The sequence below is a fragment of the Rhyacophila brunnea genome, unplaced genomic scaffold (assembly GCF_057557595.1).
Source record: "Rhyacophila brunnea isolate RB1 unplaced genomic scaffold, BYU_Rbru_1.0 scaffold_14, whole genome shotgun sequence".
Lineage (NCBI taxonomy): Eukaryota > Metazoa > Arthropoda > Insecta > Trichoptera > Rhyacophilidae > Rhyacophila > Rhyacophila brunnea.
Window position 1 is genome coordinate 12421125 of NW_028232796.1, and position 21339 is coordinate 12442463.

At 32.8% G+C, this 21339-nt stretch overlaps 1 protein-coding gene across 1 annotated transcript in view; it reads right to left on the reverse strand.

Moving 5' to 3' along the window:
* Nucleotides 1-15836, reverse strand: part of LOC147075631 (short/branched chain specific acyl-CoA dehydrogenase, mitochondrial) — a 28639-nt gene extending 12803 nt beyond the window's left edge. Inside the window, exons 1-5 of the mRNA XM_085941928.1 lie at nt 15712-15836; nt 14544-14679; nt 8480-8580; nt 3018-3224; nt 899-1069 (exon numbers count right to left, since the gene is read on the reverse strand). Coding sequence (XP_085798054.1) covers nt 899-1069; nt 3018-3224; nt 8480-8580; nt 14544-14679; nt 15712-15744 — 648 coding nt within the window. The 5' untranslated portion in view covers nt 15745-15836. The remainder of the gene's footprint in view (nt 1-898; nt 1070-3017; nt 3225-8479; nt 8581-14543; nt 14680-15711) is intronic.
* Between the last annotated feature and the right edge of the window lie 5503 nt (nt 15837-21339).

Consider the following 21339-nt stretch of genomic DNA (forward strand, 5'->3'; position numbering starts at 1 on the left):
TCAGTTTAACTATTGTGAAATCAGCAGTACAATTAGTAATTTTTTTAATATAGTCGTTCATGTCTGCAACTGTGGTGTCTCGATGAAAGGGGTAGAAGTGGTAATTTTTAACCACCTCCGCCCCCCTCACCGCCCCACCAAAGCTACCACGAATCGCAATGGCTGCCCTCTTCCTCTTCACTACCGTTGACCATTCTTCACCGGTAGTGGAGTTTCCAAGAGATATTTCATTTCCTGATATCGGTGTCCCCTCAGATTTCTGAGACGTCGAGGCCTTGGGAGTGACATCTCGCTTTCCCGCTGAAGCCTCCTTTGCACGAGTTGCGTCTTTTAAATCTCTGGCATTTCGGTCATTTCGGTTTTCGGTCGGTCAACACCGTCCACATTGCGTTTTGACTGTTTTTTTCACTCACTGAGTATTTTGGATATTTGGGTGTAGTAGATTATACATATTATAATAATTAAATTAATCAAAGAGAGGGTCTTCCATATCACATCCCACTTATGGGCGCCGCAAGGATTTTGTGTAAGGTGGTGCATGTAAGAAAACACATATTCTTATTATACCAAATGCTGCATATTTCGCGTAGGCGTCACAGTTTATAAGTACCACTTAAGCGGCTAACCACCTTAACTAAACTATAACAGCCAAGAATATTTCGTTCATTACAGTCGGTACCTTTTACATTGACAGGTTTAATCTCCTGAAATAATTTGATTTGTAGAACTTGCTCCAAGAAAATATAATATTGTTATATTTTTTTATGTATTATACAATAAATTTCTAAAACAAATTATGAACCAAAGGTGGTGCAGTTGCATCACCTTGCACCACGCTGCCGGCGCCCATGATCCCACTCCTTGATTCAACTATGATGAGAGAATAAAAGAATATTACCGCTTTAGGGTCAGCATTAGCCATGACCAGGAAGACTCCCGCCACATCGGAATTCGAGATCCACATTTTGGAGCCATTGATGAGAAAATCGCTGCCGTCTTTTTTTGCTGTCGTCTTCAACGCAAACGCATCAGATCCAGACAGAGGTTCCGTCAGACAAAAACTGCCAGCCTACAAACAAATATCAATTAAAGACGGTCCATAAATGAATTCTTTCCTAGTGAGAGTTCATAGGATGTATAGAAATACAGATCATAACAATTCGTTTTATTAACCACAGACAAGCATTCTATTGGTTTAGAAAGTTTAGATTATATTATAGCTCTGCCACATAAAACAATGTATTGTTTGTGGTATTTTTATTGACTTAAGGTAGGTAGTTATATAGAAAAAACATACCAAGATGTGATCTCTAAAAGCATGCAGTACCTACATAGTTTTAATATAATAAATTTTATTTGAATCACTATCGATATAATATTATTGCCCGCAGTATAGGGGGGCGCTTCTTTAAAGAAAAACACATTTACAAACTACATAATATTTAATAAATAAAATTACATAAATTCTAAGAGCATGAACATAATATTAGGTACAAAAAAAAGCATTGAGGGTGACTCAAATAAACCACTCGGTTGTTTGAGGTAACACAGACGTTTCTCATTTAATTTCTTAGTCACAATAAAGATTTCATTGTATTTATTTTTAAATCTTTAAAACTCTGATAAAAGACATCCGCAAGATTGTTTAGTATTTTCATTCAAAAAAATTATACTTGCGTGATTAAGAGTTCAATATGTTATAATATATTTTAGATTATTCTTAGGACAGGTTTATAACGAGTCGAAAAGAAAATTTTGAGACTCATCCATTTGAAGTTATATGGATACTATCCGTGGCTTTATCCAACTGGCTTTCTCTTAGGTATGCTTGGATACTGTAGTTTAAATCCTAGAAGATATCAATATTTGGCCACGTATTTTTTTCGAGTTATACGTGGTGTAAATGAGAACTCTGCCATTCTTGGTAGTATTGACTTGTGTGTCCCTGTTAATATCTAATAATTAGTATCTTTAGAATTATCTTCAAATGTGGTAATCTTGCCGATTTTTTGAATAATAAAATGCCTAATTCTTGTCAAATTTGGGATCACAGGGATTATCAATATAATTTTTTATCATGAATATTTTACTAAAATTATCTCGTCATAAATTATACTAATGGTTTTATAAATGCGTTTAAAAATTAATAAATGTAAAAAATCTTAACACCACTGCACATTCATGTACCGAAATATGACTATATTCTAAAACATTAGATCGAGAGGTTTAAAAGAATACTATTTTATGTAACAAAAATACTTTATGCAGTCATCAAATGTTTAAAATAAAGGCTTCAAAATTATATAAATAGATTATCTACAACGTTTAAGGAGTGTCCAGGATCATGGTTTGAAAATACAATAAAAACTCAATTTTGACCTACGCTGAGCATGTCCCCCCTTAAAGCTTGGTTGATTTCGCGCGTGTTTAAGTCAACCAATAAGGGAACGTTCAATATTGAAAAGGGTGTCTCCCATGCTCTAGCATCAGGTAAACTCATGACAGTGTCACGGAAATATGTGCCTTATGCGGAGTAAATGAAAAAGTGAAGTACAAATAGCGCTACGTCCAATTTTATTTTGCCTATATTTATTACATTTAAGAGTTTATCGACTGAAACAAATCGCCATTTGGTTCTAATTTTGACATAGAATACAACGGAAAAAATAATCTCACGTTAAAACAAATAATTGAAGCTTGAAACATAAAAACGTTGTTTCCCGAAAATATTGAATTGTGGACTTGTTGCTTTTTGTAATTAGACGCCTCATTTCAGTATTTTGTCCCGGTCAGTGACCTTAGCCCAGATCATTTTTTGCTGAATCCATTGTCAAATTAAACTATATAGATAGGTAGGATCTAAAACAGTCATATTAGTTGGTATGATTTTTCTCTGGATGTTGCATAATATTATAATCTATTTGAATATACATGCTGCCAAAAATGAGACAAAACATTTTGAATAATCCAGGTTTTAGTAGGATTGATAATAGATAACATGATTGGATTGAGCTTACGTATTTAGTTGCCAATAGAGGTAAATATTTTTTCTTTTGTTCTTCATTGCCCAACCTTAGCATAAGGGAGTTGACCAAAGTGTTGTGAATATCTACATACGCCGATATGGCGGGGTCCACTCTCGCCAATTCTTCCACTATAAGCATCATAGTTGTGAAGGTACACCCTGAACCTCCATATTCCACCGGTATTTCCACTCCCATCAACTGTAAAAAATGCATTTTTTTTAATACAATCACCCACTTCTAAATATCGTGTCCGGAAATTTGTACGTATGCAGTTCGCCGTATCACACTTCACCGTGAAATGTTGTATCGGAAATATATGGTCATATTTTAAAGACCGTCCAACCTCTTTGGGTCGTAGAGTACTGAGATAAAAATTCATATCTAAATAAAACACCGTTCTTGTTGGTTTACAGGAAGCCAGCGCCAACCAAATTTAGAAAATAGCCGATATACTGGATTATTTGTTAGGTTAGGTTTTCATTCTGCAATTCATGAATTTTGCCAAAATCGGCTATGAAAATTGAATTAATGTGCATATTGAATCTAATAAAATTGGAGACTGTATAGTATACGGTCATCTCTTTCCGATAAAAAGCTCACGGCGAACTGTGCTATGGTGAAATGTTTTACGTACAATTTACATGTAGCCCTTCTAAACTAGGATATATTTGTAAAATAAAGGGGGCCCTCTGAATGATCCTACCAGACATTTCATGCAAAACAAAACATCATACAAATTTCGTAAATAGATTTCTTTTATGAGAAGTGGATGTTAACCACTTGCTCTTCCTATTAGATCCATACTCTGGGTCCATACACACATTGAAAAACAACATGTGAATTTACCAGACCCGGGATTCAAACTCGGGTTCCACAATATCATAAGCCAATGCGGTAACCGCTTGGCCATCGTGAGTAGGGACAGATATATTATTTTGTTTCATCTCAGTATTTTACTGAACATAAAACATATTTTATTTTTTTATGTAAGATATTTCACTAAAATATGTCAACATGCACTAAAGTAGATATTTCACAAAAAAGTGATGCCGAACTGGGAATCGAATTTGCGCTAAAAAAATTTGTGGTTTCGCTAACAAGTCCACTAAGCCATCCACAGTCTGGCCACCGTGTCTAAATTAACATAAACAATGTGGATACCTAGGCAGAATTTTCTAAAAAGCATTACACGTTTCATATACTGAAGCAGACAGTCATCCTGGTCTCAATGACAAACGCCATCGAACTACATATGAAAAAACTTTTAGGAGAAAGGATTATGGTAAGCCTTTATTTGCATGTGTTAGTTGTTAGTAACTTGGATACACTATGTCTATGTTTATGTGCATAATATTAAAGATGGATGGTCTAACTAAATAGATGGCTCTGTCGCTTATTGAATAATTATTGATATACCGTTGTTCACTCTAGGTATTTTTAAAACGTTAGGTTAATTAAATTTGGTAACCGGACAAAGATAGAACATGAATAAACAGAATATGAAGAAACAAAACGGTGACAAAACCGGACAGTGATAGACAGAACTATGATAATTCAGCCAAATAAATAAATAAATATTATGATGTTACTAGATAGATTACTATAATATGTCATATTTAATATATATATAATTACTATAAATTAATGTAAGTATAATAATATACTATCTGCCGGCAACACCGAATTGAGTCCTGTTTATTGAGGTTTTTTAGCGATTAAGAATGCACAAACTATATAAAACAATTATAATACACAACAGAATTATCAGTGATGTCCCGTGGGAATGAGCGGGTCATGTGTTGCATAGGGGTGGCATATTATAAAGGGCAGCGAATGAAGGAACAGATACAAATATTACAACTTTTGAGAGCATTGGTGGTTTTCCATGAAGCAAACAGTGCGATCGCTTTATTAGAAAATTACTTGGCTTAAAAAATAGTCGAAGCATAAAAAATCCTGACAACATAACTATTACTGTATTGTACCCATTGTAATACAATATCGTCGCTATAGATTGGTTTGTCGAAATCAACCTTTTAATGCCGAATCATCTTTTGTATCTAAATGGACCAGAACCACCCTTTTCTTTAAATTACTTTGTAATGAATACAGCATTCATATGCTGTAGAAACAAAAATTTAAATACCTCCATGTATTTAAATAATATAGGATAATGAAATTTGTTTTTCGTCTCTTGAACATTTGACATTTTGGTCTATTCGACAAACCAATCCTACGGCAACGATATGTTGTTATGGCAGTTAATTGCACAGACAGAATTTTCACAAGGATGCCTCCAAATCTGTCAGCGTCACATACCTACACGTATCTAAAACCACCACTATTTGAGAGTAGGTTTCATTTGTTTGTGATAGGTAGACGAAAATAAATAATCAAATAGGTAAGTAAGTAGGTACCTAACAAACTTGCAGAAAATTAGAAACTGAAAATACAAGGGGCAACTTTGCCTAACGATGTCACTGAGAATTGTGAACATAAATAATATTAGTCATCAGCACAACATATCAGTTTCAGAAATAGTTCCCAATACCGAGGTAACTAGAGCTCGTAACTAGAGCCCGTGTTATCTGATGTTTTTCAATTCTCAAATTTCGAGAATTAGGTAGTGTGTATTTACTGGACAGTTCTAATGACAAAATACGAATGATGCAATTTAACTAATAATTTCCATTTTAAAGTGTCTGTAAGGCATAAAACCCATTGACGCAGCGAGTGCGGCGCTCGCGCAAAATTTCTACAAGTGGCGCGTAAATCAACGAAAATACAACGTAATCAAATACGCCAGCGCCCACTGGATTTGACGACGCATTTTACGCGCGCGCCGCATGAATCATCGTTTTTTCGCGAATCACCGCTTCTCGGCGATACGAATGAAAGAAAATACAATGGAGTCCATTCATTGAACACAGTGAGCAAAAACACGCTGCGCGAGGCCTCGTCGATCGACGGGCGAAAAGCAATTATTTAATTACAGAGAAGTCATTGTTTTATTTTATTGCGTGTTCAGTTTATCGCTGGTTGAATAATGTCGTCGTAAATTTTAATTACAAGCCCCGAAATAATATAATATTTTTATTGCTTTGTTATGAGAGGCGCTGTAATAATATTTATTTTGTGCTGCTTGGGCCGCTTATTATATAGGTGAAGGGTAATGCGCGGGAAGAGACGTGTGATTATGGTTATGAATAAACACTGCATTCGCCGACTTCGCGCGCCCGACGCGTTCTGTGGGCACCATCGCTAAGAGTTTAAATAATCCAAATTTGCGGTGTAATAGTGTTCGCTAAAAACCTCAAATGGAAATGGGCTGGACACATAGCCCTCGAAAAAGGGACGATCGCTGGACAAATCTAATCATCCAGTGAAACCTAAAAGGTACCAAACGTCAGCAAGGTAGACCTAGAGGCCACTGGATCGATGAAATGGTTTAGTTCTGCGGAAGTACGTGGCAACGCAACTCACAGTAATGAGAGAAGTGTAATCAGCTTGGAGAGGCCTTCATGCAGCGGTGGATAGATTCAGGCTGATGATGATGAAATAATCCAAAACCATTAAAAGCATATTATAAAATTATAAGTAAAATAATGTATGTTCGTTGGCCACATTTTATCTTATTATTTTATGAATATTTTTTAATTAATATTTTCTCAATTAAAAAAATATTTTCATATCGAATTGAGATTCGGTATTGTGACCAAACTAATCTACGAATAATAAATGTGCTCCCACTATGCAGTAATATACTGCCGTACTAAGCACAGAGGCCGTAACTGACGTATTTAGGTATTTTCATGTTTTTAGATATTTGGATTCTGCAGAGTTTTTGTATAAGATCGGTGAATAAATCCAAGCCGTAACTACTATAGTTACGGAGAAATCAAGGGTTTTAATAGCCGTATCTACGGAGTTTGAAAAATAAACTCGATAAATACTAAGCGATTTGGTTGTAACTATCATTTACTAAGGCATATTAGCCGTATCTGACATAAATATGGCTAATATCAATACATAATAATAATAATAATAATAACATAAATCAAATTTTCAAGGTATGTAAACAAATCTTAAACCAAAATTAACTATTATAGGCAAATAAAATAAATAAAAAGTTCCCCAGTATTAGCAGGAAAAGTAAAATAATATGAAAGCTCAGATCTCCCACTTGCCTAAAATGCAGATACGGCCTCTGTGCTTAGTACGGCAGTATAATAATGGATTAGGTTAATCTTTTAAATGTATGATAATATTTTTATTAAATAATGTTTGTATTTTATGGAATATTGGACTGAAGTGTTTGGGATTCATGCTGATTATTCATATCGAATGGGGATAATATTTGCTGATCAATAAAAAAAACGAATGTAAGACGGCTTAATTAGTTTTTACCAAAAATAGTTATTATTGTTTTATTGAACAAACAATATAATTTCTCATTCAATGAAACGGGACATATGCCAAGAAAAAGCAAAAAATGTACTATAGCAGTAAAAAGTACTAAGCATAACTTTTTATATTACATAATAACATAATATACATAATGATATTTTCTCATTCAATGTGAGACATCTTATAATTTTAAATAAAATATATGGATACTAGGAGGCCATCCAGAGAATCAAACCGTAGGTATGTGCTTTTGCACTGCGTGTCATACTAAATGGAAATATTAATACACAAAATAAAATGGGCAAAGTGCCCGAAAATCGAAAAAAAATGAGTATGCAGTGCCAAAAAAAATATATTAGAGCTTCTATGGATATTCAAAGATGGATTTAGGTGTAAGAGGCAGCGTGACTATTTTTAAAATAGGCATCGAGTGCCGTTTAGTTAATATATGTCATGAGACTTATTTATAGGGACTAGGTGCCGTTTGTTTATGAGACTTAGTTCTTCCTTTTCGATACAAAGCGTGGTACTTAGTCCTTTTTTTTTTTTTTTTTTTTAAGAAATTAGTGTTGCGACTTGTGCCTTTCTAAAATATTGTTGTGCAAACGTGTTTTTCTTACGATGTTTAATAATTATTATAAATTGTATTTTCTTCTTCTAAGGACAGTTAAGATTGTATGTTTAAATCTATTAAGAAGCTAGGAAAATCGTGCTTTTATGAAAAATAAAGGAATTATTCATTAAAACCCCTATATGTCAAATTCAGTTTTTTAGTACTTAGTGCCTATTTTATTTCACTAAGTATATATCCTTATGTTTCTATATACGGTATTTAAATGGATACGCTTAAAGCTTATATTTCTGTTTCTCCCACTCACAATACTTCTTCTACATTAAAAATAATGCGCTTCATATGATTCCACAAGCGTTTAGGCATTTTGATACACGCTGAATAATTATGGGCGCGTCGAATGTAGTAACAGGGGAAGGTTTTTAGTTCCAGAAACAACCGTGGTGACAATTTATAGAAATCGCACTGTACTTACGCCATTATCGAAAAGCATTTGTCGAACAGTCTCGTCAATTTTTCCTTCCTTGTCCATTTTCTTGACGAGCGGTGCAATTTTTTCATTCGCTAATTTGGCCACTGAAATAATAAAAAAAAAATATCCATATAAAAATATAATTTTAACATATTATGGTTCTTAATATTGGAGTAATGTGAGATTTATATTTAATATAGTAATACATTGTGGATAAATTCAATTCATTCACAATGTCATATTTAAGTGCGTAGTTTTTAAACAAACAAATAAACAAAAATAAAGAACACATTAAAGGTAAGATTGTAAAGCAAGAATATTGACGATTAAAATTTTAAAACATATTATTATATACAAACAACTTCAACCTAAATAACCGTCACGTAAGCAAAAGACGTATTAAACCAGTGGTTCTTAAACTTTTCATATCTACTCTCAAATGTATTATTCCCAATCTTTCATTCATCTGACATCTTTAAGAAACACATGACCTTATATAGCCATAAATGGGAGGTCAGCTCAGCTACCCTCATTTTGATTCGATGTGAACTTTTCCGTATTGTTTTCGAAACCAGTTTATATATAAAAAGCATACGAGAGCAAGCACGGGAGCTCATAAACTGGCACAAAAATGACGCCTTGTCCCTATTATTATTGAACAAAATTATTAAAATAATCAATTAAAATAATAATTAAACAGATTTGGCGGCGACTCCAGGCCGCCGCGATGCACAGTTTGAATACCACTAGATTATACAATTACTAATATAACTAATAATAAGAATATGTATTCATAATAACCAGCTACATGGCTCAATAATATAATATTTACTATCACATTTTGAAAGTGTTTTGTCTAGTAGGTAACGAACCAATTAATGGCTAGTCTATATTGCCTGTTTTAAAATTTCGATAATAATTCTCAAGAATAATCTAAATTTGAAACAAGCTAATTTTAAAAACCGCGTTTTTCAATGTTTAGAGTTTTGTATTATCATTATCACATTAATATGTCCATAGTATTATAATAAAGTAAGGAGGTAGGTACAGTAGAAAAATTATCATAGAAACTTCAATACATACATTAGGTATAATAGATAATAGATAAAAACGTATATACAAATAGATAAGTGCGTGTGTAATTTACGGCGAAGCTAATTTGCATTCGATAAAAAATAGTATCTATGCTAGCCTAGGCATAGAAGAAGAAACCTTATGTTTTATGAAATGGTCATTTGAAATCAAAAAACAACCAAAATATAGGTAGGTATCACAACTTACTTAGGTAGGTACTGTAACCTAGGAATAAATACTTCATACTTACATACATATTAATATATAGTTGGTAGTATTAAAGGTTTTTTTAAGATTATTTTTTTTATAATTAACCAAAAAATATCAATTAAATTAAATGTTTATTAATTAAGTGTGTTTAGTAAGTGGAAAACCTAAAAATATAGCTCTTTTTAATGAGAATATGATAATAATAATTTTTCGTGCGTTATGTATTTAGGGCTGATTTAAAAAGGCTAAGTAAATGGAGTTATATTATAGCATTGCAGTTTACATTATTCCCCATATTTAAAATATATGACAAATCCCAGGGCTCGAAATGTACCGGAGCGCACCGGAGCGCATTTCCGGTTCATGCAATCCCCAAAATTATTGCTCCGTCTCGTGGAAAAAATAATTTTAGCATTTGGCCATATATTATAAGAAAATATTTTCGGAAATTTATTGAGCGCTCCGGTTAGTAAAATTTTCCATCTTGAGCGTTGACAAATCTCAATACAAAAGAGAGAAAAACTGGTGACATGAATTCCCCCCCCTCCTAAGCATATAATACTATAATAAAACGCCACTGTGCTCATATTATTATATCTATTTTTTATGTTATATAAAAAATACATACTTACGTTAATATTAGTATTGTTGATTTCGTCACGTCAGATGATAAAAAATGTTTTTAATTGTTATCATTGATACGTTTATCACTACGCAACATTTGTTTATGTAAATTTAAAAAAATATAATATTATCTCATATATTTTGTGCTGTGTGGGTAGGTACGTTGTATGCACGATGTACCTACGTGTTAGATGTATTATAGCGCCCGAGTCCAAAAATGTATTCAGGTACAAATTGGTATAGGACTAAATAAGTTAATGTCATATTGTTAGCTCTATACTTTCGGCGAGACGTCTTACCAAGCCACCCTCGAAAGTGTAGGGCCGTCAAAAAGTATCTATATTTTCTTTTGTAGCGATCATACCACTCACCAATAAATGGGTGACACACTTTAATTCTTTAATATATTGAATGTTTTGTTGTCAAAACAAAACAATAGAGCGATAATTGTAGTCAGCATTCCTCAATCATAACTAGAACACTAGGGTTTGTTATGATTTGTTAATTGCGACAATATCTATGGTTACATGTAAATAGTACGTAAAACATTTCACCGTGGAGCCGTATATCGGAAAGAGATGACCGTATACTATACGGTTTATTAGATTTTTTAATTTTATTAGATTCAATATGAACATTAATTCAATTTTCATTGCTGATTTTGGCAAAATTCATGAATTCAAGAATGAAAACCTAACCTAAACTAACAAATGATCCAGTAGGTATATCGGCTATTTAAAAAAAATGTTTGCTGCTGGCTTCCTGTAAAATGTAAACCGACAAGAACCGTGTTTTATTTATTTAGGTTGGACGGTCTTTAATATACGACCATATATTTTCGATACAACACTGCACGGTGAAGTGTGATACGGCGAAATGCATACGTACTTAATGTTTCCGGACACGGTAATATATGTACTGCATTTGTATAAATTGGAAGGACAATCCTTGAATCCTCACTCATCGAGCCCATCACGCGACGCACTACTATCATCACGAGTTATTCACTCGACATAGTCAACCGTCATTCCACTCGAATCAAGTCTCTCAGTTCATTAATATAATCAATATCTTGATCACATTGATCTCATCTGTACATCATTGCCCGCGATTATAATTTCACGCTGTCATCTTTATTGTATTCAGTGTATTCTTGTAACGACCAATAAAAAACTTCCTTCCAAACATACAAGCCACTACGACTTTATCTTCTTCATACACCTCATTATCCCCAAACTTTAGATATGATACCAATACCTCGGTGGTGTTTGGGCATAACCTGATAACTGCTTTTTTGGTCATTTTATGTTAAGAGTTAAAATTGGGTCACTATAGTATTATCTTCCATTTGGTAATAACCCGATATCTATATTTCACTTAAAATGCTCAAAACGCTATTGTAATAATATGATGATATGTGAACAAACACAGTGATTAGTTTGGTCAAAACATGACATGATAATAGTACTTTTACAAATTTCTATTGTTCTTTCAAATGATTGGGATTGCACAACACAATAAATATTTCGTTTCTATTTGTGAATTGTTAAAAAGTAAGTAGGTACCTACTTAATTGAATGTCCCTAATTCATATATTTTTTTAAAAGAAAAAAAAATACTTATAACGTGTCGTAACCCCGTAAGTAAATAACAAAAAAATCCTACATATTTATTTTTATATAATTAGTATGTACTTTAATACACACACAATTAAATTTTCGGAAAATTATTGAGCGCTCCGGTTTCTAAAATTTTCAATTTCATGCACTGCTAAAGTCATCATTTTAGGTAGGGATATAGTAAAATACGAATATATTTTTATTTGCCTGAAAATGATTTTCGTTAACATGTTAAAGTAATAATTATTAACGAAAACGAAATATGGCATGCATCTTGTGTCTGCATTTTCGCTATCACATCACGTTGTTTGTATGCATAGCACTGTGCTATCGGACGCGTGACCCTAGCAAGGTTATAATCAGTGACGTCCCGTGGGCGTAGGCAGATCATGCATTGCATAGGAGCGGCATATTATAATGGACGGCGATTGAAGAAATTATTACAATTATTACAACTTTTGAAAGTAGTGGTGGTTTTTTTTGCTGTCGCTTCATTGTAAAATACCTATCGACACCCTAGTAAATATTCACATCATCCCTTTCTCTCACTCCTTTATATATTTTACGGCTGTGTATTGTACAGGCAATATTTTGACAAAGGTGCCTAAACTTCTCAACAAAGACCTCCACGTACCTAAAACTACTACTATTCGCGAGTAGGGATCGCGGAAATGCTCTAATTCTCAGTAGATGCCGTGTATGCCAATTTTTATGTAAGTATTCGTATGTTTAAGATGGCTGAAATTAGATTATAAATTAGGTAAGTAAATACCTAACGAATTTGCAGACCATTCGAAACTAAAAATGAAAGGGGGTGGTATTTTGAGTCTGTCTAAGGGCGGAATTTTCCCTAAAGACATCACTGGTTATAATAAAGTATAATAACAATAACTATAACAGACTGTTTGTCAAAACAAACACAATATTAAACGTTGTCTACTTATACTTTGTTAGTGTTTTAAACCCTATCTAAGTAGGTCGACATATAATATGACACACAAGTCATTAATATTTGCAGAATTATTTTCATGTGTGTACATACTACATAATAATATACTAATAGTGTCCAACAGTGTTGCCATGTCTACTGAAATTTCAGTAGATCAACTGATATTTTTTGCCAATATACTGAATTTTTGATTTTTTTTCGAAATTCAAAAAATCTACTGATATTTGTGTTTCTCCATAATTGTAAATTAACTGATGATTCTTTTAATAATAAACTTGAAATGATTTACGCATGACCTTTTTTGATGTTATACCTACACTTCTAAATTGACATAAAAAGCATTGTAACTCTACCCAAGAGCGCCATTTTACCCATTAATATCATCATTGTTTACAATAAATTAATATTATTAGTTATTGTTATTCCTATTAGTTTTAAATCATATCTAATAAACCACATTTTTTAAAATCTACTGATATTTTATGAAATCTACTGAATTTTTTGTCAAAATCTACTGAAATTTTAAATTTTGACTTGGCAACACTGGTCTCCAAGGTGGAGGAGTGATAGTATGTCCTTTCCTATAGGTTGTGGGTCGTGGGTTGAAATCCCGTGTCTAGATAATTCGTATTTTGTTTTTCTAATTATAAAAAAAAAATATTAAGAAACCTCTTCGGAAAACTTCCTAGATTCATAACGGATAGCAGAGCCTGTGGTAATCATTAGTGACGATCCGTTGAGGTAGGCATGTCATGCGTTGCTTACGAGCGGCATATTGTAAAGATCGGCAAATGAAGGAATGGATACGAATATTACAACTTTTTGAAGCAGTGTACGTTCATTAAACATACGATGCGCTCTCTTCGTTAGAACGTTTTGACATCGGCAAATATAGGTGAGGGGCTTCCAAACCTGTCATATCCTCAGACCTTCACGTAGATATCTAAAGACACTGATGCTTGAGAGCAGGTTTCGTGTAAATCCCATAATCAGTAAATGATGTGTATGTATTTTTTTTTATATATTTTTGTTGCATTTATTTATATTAGATACCCAGGTAGTCGAAAAAAATACAATTGTCTCCCGATTATCCGGACTAACGGTGGGGAGATGTGGCACGGATAAACGAAAAACACGGTTATTCCGAACTATAGTTTCTTCTTTTTTATACATTTAACATGTTTAATACACCTTATTTATTTAGAATATCTGTGATTTTGGTTTGTTTGCAGGAATCTTTCTAATACAGTATCAGTTCGTATTTTCCTAAGCGAGGTTCATGTTTACGAAAGCGACCGATTTTTTCAAAAATTAAATTCATGCACGGATAATCCGCACACGGATAATCGATAATTTACTGTAGTAATAAAATAGGTTGGTAGGTAGGTAAATAAATATTTATACAATTTGAGACTAAACTGAAAGGGTGTGCATTGATAAGTCTGCTTTAGGGCGGCACTTTGCCTAGGGACGTCACTGATCATGTGGGTCCTTCGAATCACTTCGAAATAAGAATATAATGCTACCTGTGTATGGAGATTAAATTTTTATAGCTCATTCGGTATGTCGAATAAAAATCTGTGGTTCAAACCTGTTTCCTTCATGGCTAATTCATCTTCCGTGAAGACGGTCAAGGGAGGGGGTAAAGGACTCCCACTTTCTGTGGAATATCTCTGAGGGAGTATGCTGGCCACCATCGCCTTCGAACACCGCCATTGCTCGGCCAACTACAATGATAAAACAGAATAAAACAATAAGTAATCGAATCATCCAGTTTGACTGTAACAAAAAACCACAAAATAATATTGTCAGAATATATCAGTCTTCATCCTTGAATTCAAATATTTTATCATAATAATATGGTATCTTTTTATCGTAAACATATTTGCTATCACATCACTATTACAGCATTCTAACATACCTACTTAATAAAATGTTTAAACAAAGTGTGACATTGAGCAGTTTATTTTGGCAGTAGAATAATAAATTTGATTACGTGTCTCTCTCTCTCTACTTTGTTTGTTGAGGTGCGCCGATAAAAAATGGGGATTTTTTTTATTAAATAAGATAATAACTGTAAGTACATAATGCATACAGATATATATAATATAAATATATATATTATCTACTTTCGACAATGAATTTTATACTATTACATTTATATTTAATTCCTATATCCAAAAGCTGTTAAATCTTCTCCCAGATGGAGCAAAAAATATACTTACTTAGAAGTAATCTTTGATTTTTGTGAGTTTATGTTTAGTATCTATCTCCATAGAGAAGAAGGCTTTATTCATATACCCACTTATTGTAATATTTACAATAATTGGAAACATAATATTATAATAAATTATTATATAGGCAGACGAGCATTAGTAGGTAATTTAAACTGTAGGTAGTAATATTCTGCAACTTTAGTAAAAATACTCAAATTCAAAACATGCATCTCGATCAGATAGATTTAATTAATTGTATTTATTTGACAGATTTATTATTAAAACATGTTATTTTACGTAGGTACATAATATTTAAATAAAGTTTAAAATAAGCAAAAAAACATTCTACGAATTACGAATAAACATCTTCGATAGTAAACAGATTAAGTTTAGATCAAAGTACATGCATTCACAACAGCTATAATTAGATACAATATGCTAACAATTTTTATTTTCATCTTGTTACTATTTTTTTTTGTAAACCAACTAATTTTTCACATTTAATTTGTTACTTTGTTAATAATAATATGATTGCGATGTTACCTTGCCGGCAAGTAACCTTCTCAAGAGAAACATCACAGACGAATTTATTAATAATTATGTTTGGTATCCGAATTGGATTATGATAAAAGTCGCACGATCACAGGCACTGCCGATCGACTAATGGTAAGTAGAGAGGTGGGCCAGTGGAGTGGCCACAAGTAGACATGCGTCGTTCTGCCCACAAGAAACTTCGCACACCAACTAAATCGACTAGTTATCTACTACAAACTTATTATTTATTCGAATCATGATACATGGTATGTACAAATTGTGGAATAAAAGGATATTACAATCCGTCTCACTTTCTCGTATAGTGAAACGTAGACATTTTTAATACGATACCTACGACAACCATACGTTATTAATATTATAGCATGTTATGTTTTACTTTATTTCAGGATGACTTTTTTTACATTATTTTCTCTCTGTAAAAGTGTGGTTTTGTTCTTTAATTTGTTGTTTAGTTCTTGAATGCAGTAAATCCTAAAATTAACACTAAATGAACACGAATTACATATCCGTAACGTAACACCGGTTATACATATTAATTTTATTTTATGAAATGAAATGAAAATATTGAGTAAATAACAAATTATTAATTCAATACATCCACAACATGAAATTTAGAATAAGAAATGAACAGATAAATTAATCAAGTTATAACAGAAATACAAAGCAAAGAATAATCATAGAAAAAAATATAGAACGAAGATATTATCTAAACAATAATCACAGATAAAAATACAACCATAAAATAGAATGTTAAAACAAAATACTTATATATAACATCGCTAAAAATGTCTATGTATATTCATGGCCCTCGATAGGGCTCTAGCCTGATGGCCCGGGCTTAGGGAAGACCGGCGTGGCGGGTCAACCAGATAAGTGAAATAAACACACATCACAAATTTTTGCTGTAATAGTAAAAAAAGCAGCATACGGAGCTATTTTACTTCAAGGATATTATTAACATTTAAAAATAATATATTATGTGGTTGAGCGATTCAATTTTTGATTATTTTGTGTCAATACTCGACAACTCGATAATTTTATTATTCCATTGGATGTATTCAGAAATACAAAAAATAGCTAAACTGCACTATAAAAAAATACACCTCGAACACTATTATTGGTAAACGTTACTGCTGATGTAGAGCGTCACACTGCCTATGTAAGGGGGGAGGGCGTCAAAGATACTGGTGAAGGCCAGGCATATTGGTTTATTTATTGGGTAGTTCAGTGGATTTATTCCACTATGAGTCATGTTTTTAGATAGTTTATGACAAGATTTCTTCCAACATGGATTACAACAGCAAAATTACAACATGGAACTAGGGTAGGTAATGATATTTTATGCTTGTATTCAAGGCCATTTAGAGAAAGCGCTTGTCCAGGGCAGCCGGCATTTTTAGCCCCCTCCCTGAAAATTCAAAACAATGAGGAAGAACATATTATTAAAATTACAAGATAAAAAGAACTTTTTATATACTTACAAACATTTTTAAATTTTCTGTTGAATCATATAAACTTGACAATTCTATGTATTAATAAAAACTTTTTATTACGTACTTGATAGAAATACTGAATAAATATTATAGAATACAGAAATATCATTTTGACATTTCATATTGATTTCCATATTAACGTACGAATATATTAATAATTTAGTTGCTAGGACCCCTTAGAAACCAACAATAGTGAGTAATAAATATTACTTTTAACGATTTTTTTCCGAAATAGGTATACAAAACAGAAATAACTGAAAATTAATTCAATTCTGCTTAAAGATGGCCAAAAGTATTAAAAGAATGCTTTGTCGTCGTGTTCTGATATATTCTAAAAGTTTCAAATGTATATTAGTTAAGAATCTTGGACAAACAAGAAAAAATTTGTACTGCACAAGAAAGAATCTGTACCGGACAAACAAGAATACGAGCTAATGAAAACGTGGCAATGATAGCTTTTGTTCATGGTATTTAATATTATTTATTTAACAAAAGCTTTTCACGATTTCGCACAATTTAGTGATTATTTTGGAATAGTTAATAGGTACATACCTACTACCGATGACATATTAAATGGACAACTCATTTCATATCGGCGAGCACGAAATATAGTGCATGAAAGTCATTCACAGATGTATAGGTAGACGTCACGTGACCATATGACGTATCCATTTCCATTATACGATATCACGCTTCGAGAATTTATAGTAATATAGCCTTTATTGTAATGGCGTATTAATGTCATCGCGTTAGAAACAGATTCTCGGTTACTTACGACTTCTCGGAGATTAGACGCAAGTGAGCCCAGGCGCAGACTGGGAATTTTGCACTTAATTAATAACTTTAAATATTTTTGTAACTCGTTATTTATATTACTATTCTTTTTGTTGCGCAGTGTATATTAAATACATGCCTTTTATCAATTAATAACACAGTTTCGAAGTATGAACACAAAAGTAAGTAGGTACTGTTACACCCCTGAATGGTCCCCATTTGGGGATGTCTCTGTGTATCTGGAGAGGCCCGAGTCGGTATCAAATTCAACAAATAGTAAGGGTTGATTGCGAAAATAATTAAATAATGTTAAATATCAGACCGGCAACATTGTCTGAATGCCGCTAAAAAAATACGAACGGCAACGCCGCACTTGTACGGCTCGTAAGTGGTCGTTTTTTTAGCGCGAGAGAAGCATATCCGACAAAACCATAAATTGAAAAGAATTTGTATAAAAATGTAACCTTTAGAATACATTAACGTAAATATACCTTGCCGTTTCCAACATAATGCCGGTGTGTTATTTGTTCACCTCCAAGTCCCGAATCCAGACGAAAATCCATACAACGAAGCAAAGTGACAGCATGTTTTCACTTTCGAAAATGGAGGGAAACGACAGTACCTATGATAATAATATAAGAGAACGGAGGTAGATAAATATAACAAAATAAAAATAGTCAATTGAGTCAAACACAATTAAATTTTCATTGAACGCCATTTATTCGAGATAAAAACAAGTTATAAAAATATGTTATTATTGTATGTTTGACGTATGTACCTTCGCAATTTCAAACAGGCGATACCAGTTTCATCATTACGACATTTTCAACTGAAAGTTGATCCGTGGAAAATGTTATAACAACGAAACCCGTATATTATCAAATCATGGAAATGATAACAATGGTATTGTTAATTTAATTATTACGACATAAACAATGAAAACAAAAAATATCAAGAAACAAGTTATAAAAAATACACGATAAGCAGACCAAACGTTGCTTAGGAGCGTCACATTATGAGGGGCGGCAAATTATGGAAGAAATACGAATATTACGTGGTTTTGAGAGAAGTTGTTTGTCTAAACAAAATATTCTCTGCTACGGCTTAATGTCATTGCCTACTATCTACATAGTTAGTAAATCTTGCCAGTGTATTTTAGAGGTTCCTAAATAATTATTGTTGATCGTAGAATTTTTCAAATAATTTTCATAAGGTACCGACATTAAATCCTTATTTAATACTCACATGCATGATTTATAAATTCGGATCGCATTAAGTAACTCTTTGTGGTAGTCTATATTATTGTAAACAATGAGATTTGAAATGTATAATAGGTAGGTATATATTGCAAAAAAAATGTGAAACTGAGACCCCTATTATAATCGTAAAAGTCTCCTCCTCTGATACGGCTAGCTTGTATGTCTCCATATGGCAATATATTATTCTGCAACTGGCTTTCACCAGTAATGTGGTCCAACCTTTAACTTTCATCGCATCAAACATCGCATTTCAATAATTATTTTTATCCAGTACGCTTCAAGCCCCCTGCTTACATATCAACAAACAGCTATTTATTTTATTTCTTTGTGAAACCTTTTCGGATTTGTTCATTATTTTTTTATAAGAAAATATGGTCACCGTAATGATACCAGACGTAATACGTAGCATTATCTGATGTTTACAATAATTAAGGTGTTTTAAAACTTTGAGGTATCTAGGGTTGCCAACATGTCTGAAAGAGAATTTGAAATAATATGTCTATCTACGTATAAATTTTAATTGATGTGAGTTTATAAATGAATTTATGATAAGTATTTAAGTTTGATAATTTAGTAGGTACTTATGTCAATTGTATATTATTTAGCATTTCCTTTACATTATACATTGTTTTATTCTGTGTTATAATTTTCTATGTACCTAGTTATTAATTGCACAATATGTAATTCTCTATGTCAGGGGTGTCAACTAATTTTTACATAAGATCTACTAAGGAGAAGAAAAATCCTCCGCGATGTACTTTTTCTGAAATTAAGGATATATATTATATATAATTTATATAGCGCAGGTCTATAGTGTCGAGGGTCCCAGGTTCGAATCCTGGGTCTGGCAAGTACACAATATATTGTTTTTTTTAATTTGTGTATAAGTCAGGGTATGGACCTAATAGGTTGAGCAAGTGGCTGACATCCAGTGGGTGCTATAAATTTCCACTCTGTGGAGGCCCATATTATGACCCTATTAGGATCGGATATGGTCGAAAGAAGAAGAAAAGAAGTATATGTCTCGTGGAAAATATAATTTGACCGTCTGAGAATATGTCATAAATAACAAAAAAACCTAACACACTTATTTTTATAAAACACACATAAAATTTGATAACTACGTTATTACTTTCAGAAAAATGTCGAACGTTCCGATTCGTAAACTTTTCCATTTCGAGCGCTGATTATACTTCCAAATTATGAATAAATAAAGAAAATATTTTTGGCGATCAACCAAAAATCATTTCGCGATCGACCTTATATAATCTTTGATTTCAATAAAATTATTAAAACGTGTTTTCGGGTATTTTGCTGACCTTGCCATCCGGGTGCTGTGCAGTGACGTCCCGTGGGGCAGATTGAGCGTTGCTTGGGGGCGGCAGTTACTCGAAGGGCGGCAAATCGAGGATAATCATTAGGTATATGTAGAAATAAGTAGGTACCTAAACTTAGTAATAACAGAAATATTTTTCGATTAAAAAAATCAGCTCACTGGTTGGAAACAAAATGTATTAATTAACATAAAAGGTTTAACAGGACTGTATTTTTTTCGGTTCGCGATGTCTAGTTTACTTAAGTTGTCCTTGGACGTCACGTCCTTGATGACCAGCAATGACACGTGCAGATTTGCGAATTATATTTGAATTATTACTTACCTAATTATTATATCCAACTATTTTTGCCAGTCACTCGCGAGTTTTGAAAGTTGTCAGGTGTTATTTTCAAATGTACGAGTATCTTAAGCCGTGGACTCGCAATATTGTCTATTGAAGTAGAGATGGCATTTAAATTAAATTTAGTGGTGTATATTTTGTTAGTAATGTATCCATACAACACATTTCTTAGAATATTGGAGTCATGAAAGGATGATAAAAAATACTGTAAGTATTAAAAATAGTGCTGCATTTTGGCGCTGCCTAGGGACGTCGGTGGTGCTGTGAACCGCTAACACCCTACTTATAATGGATGTAGGTAAACTCCTGGTATGCCTGGAAAGGCAGACGAAACCCGGGTTACTAGAAACGATTAATATGGAATAGTACAAAACTGACATCAATTAGAATATAAGTCGATAGTATTAATTCTCA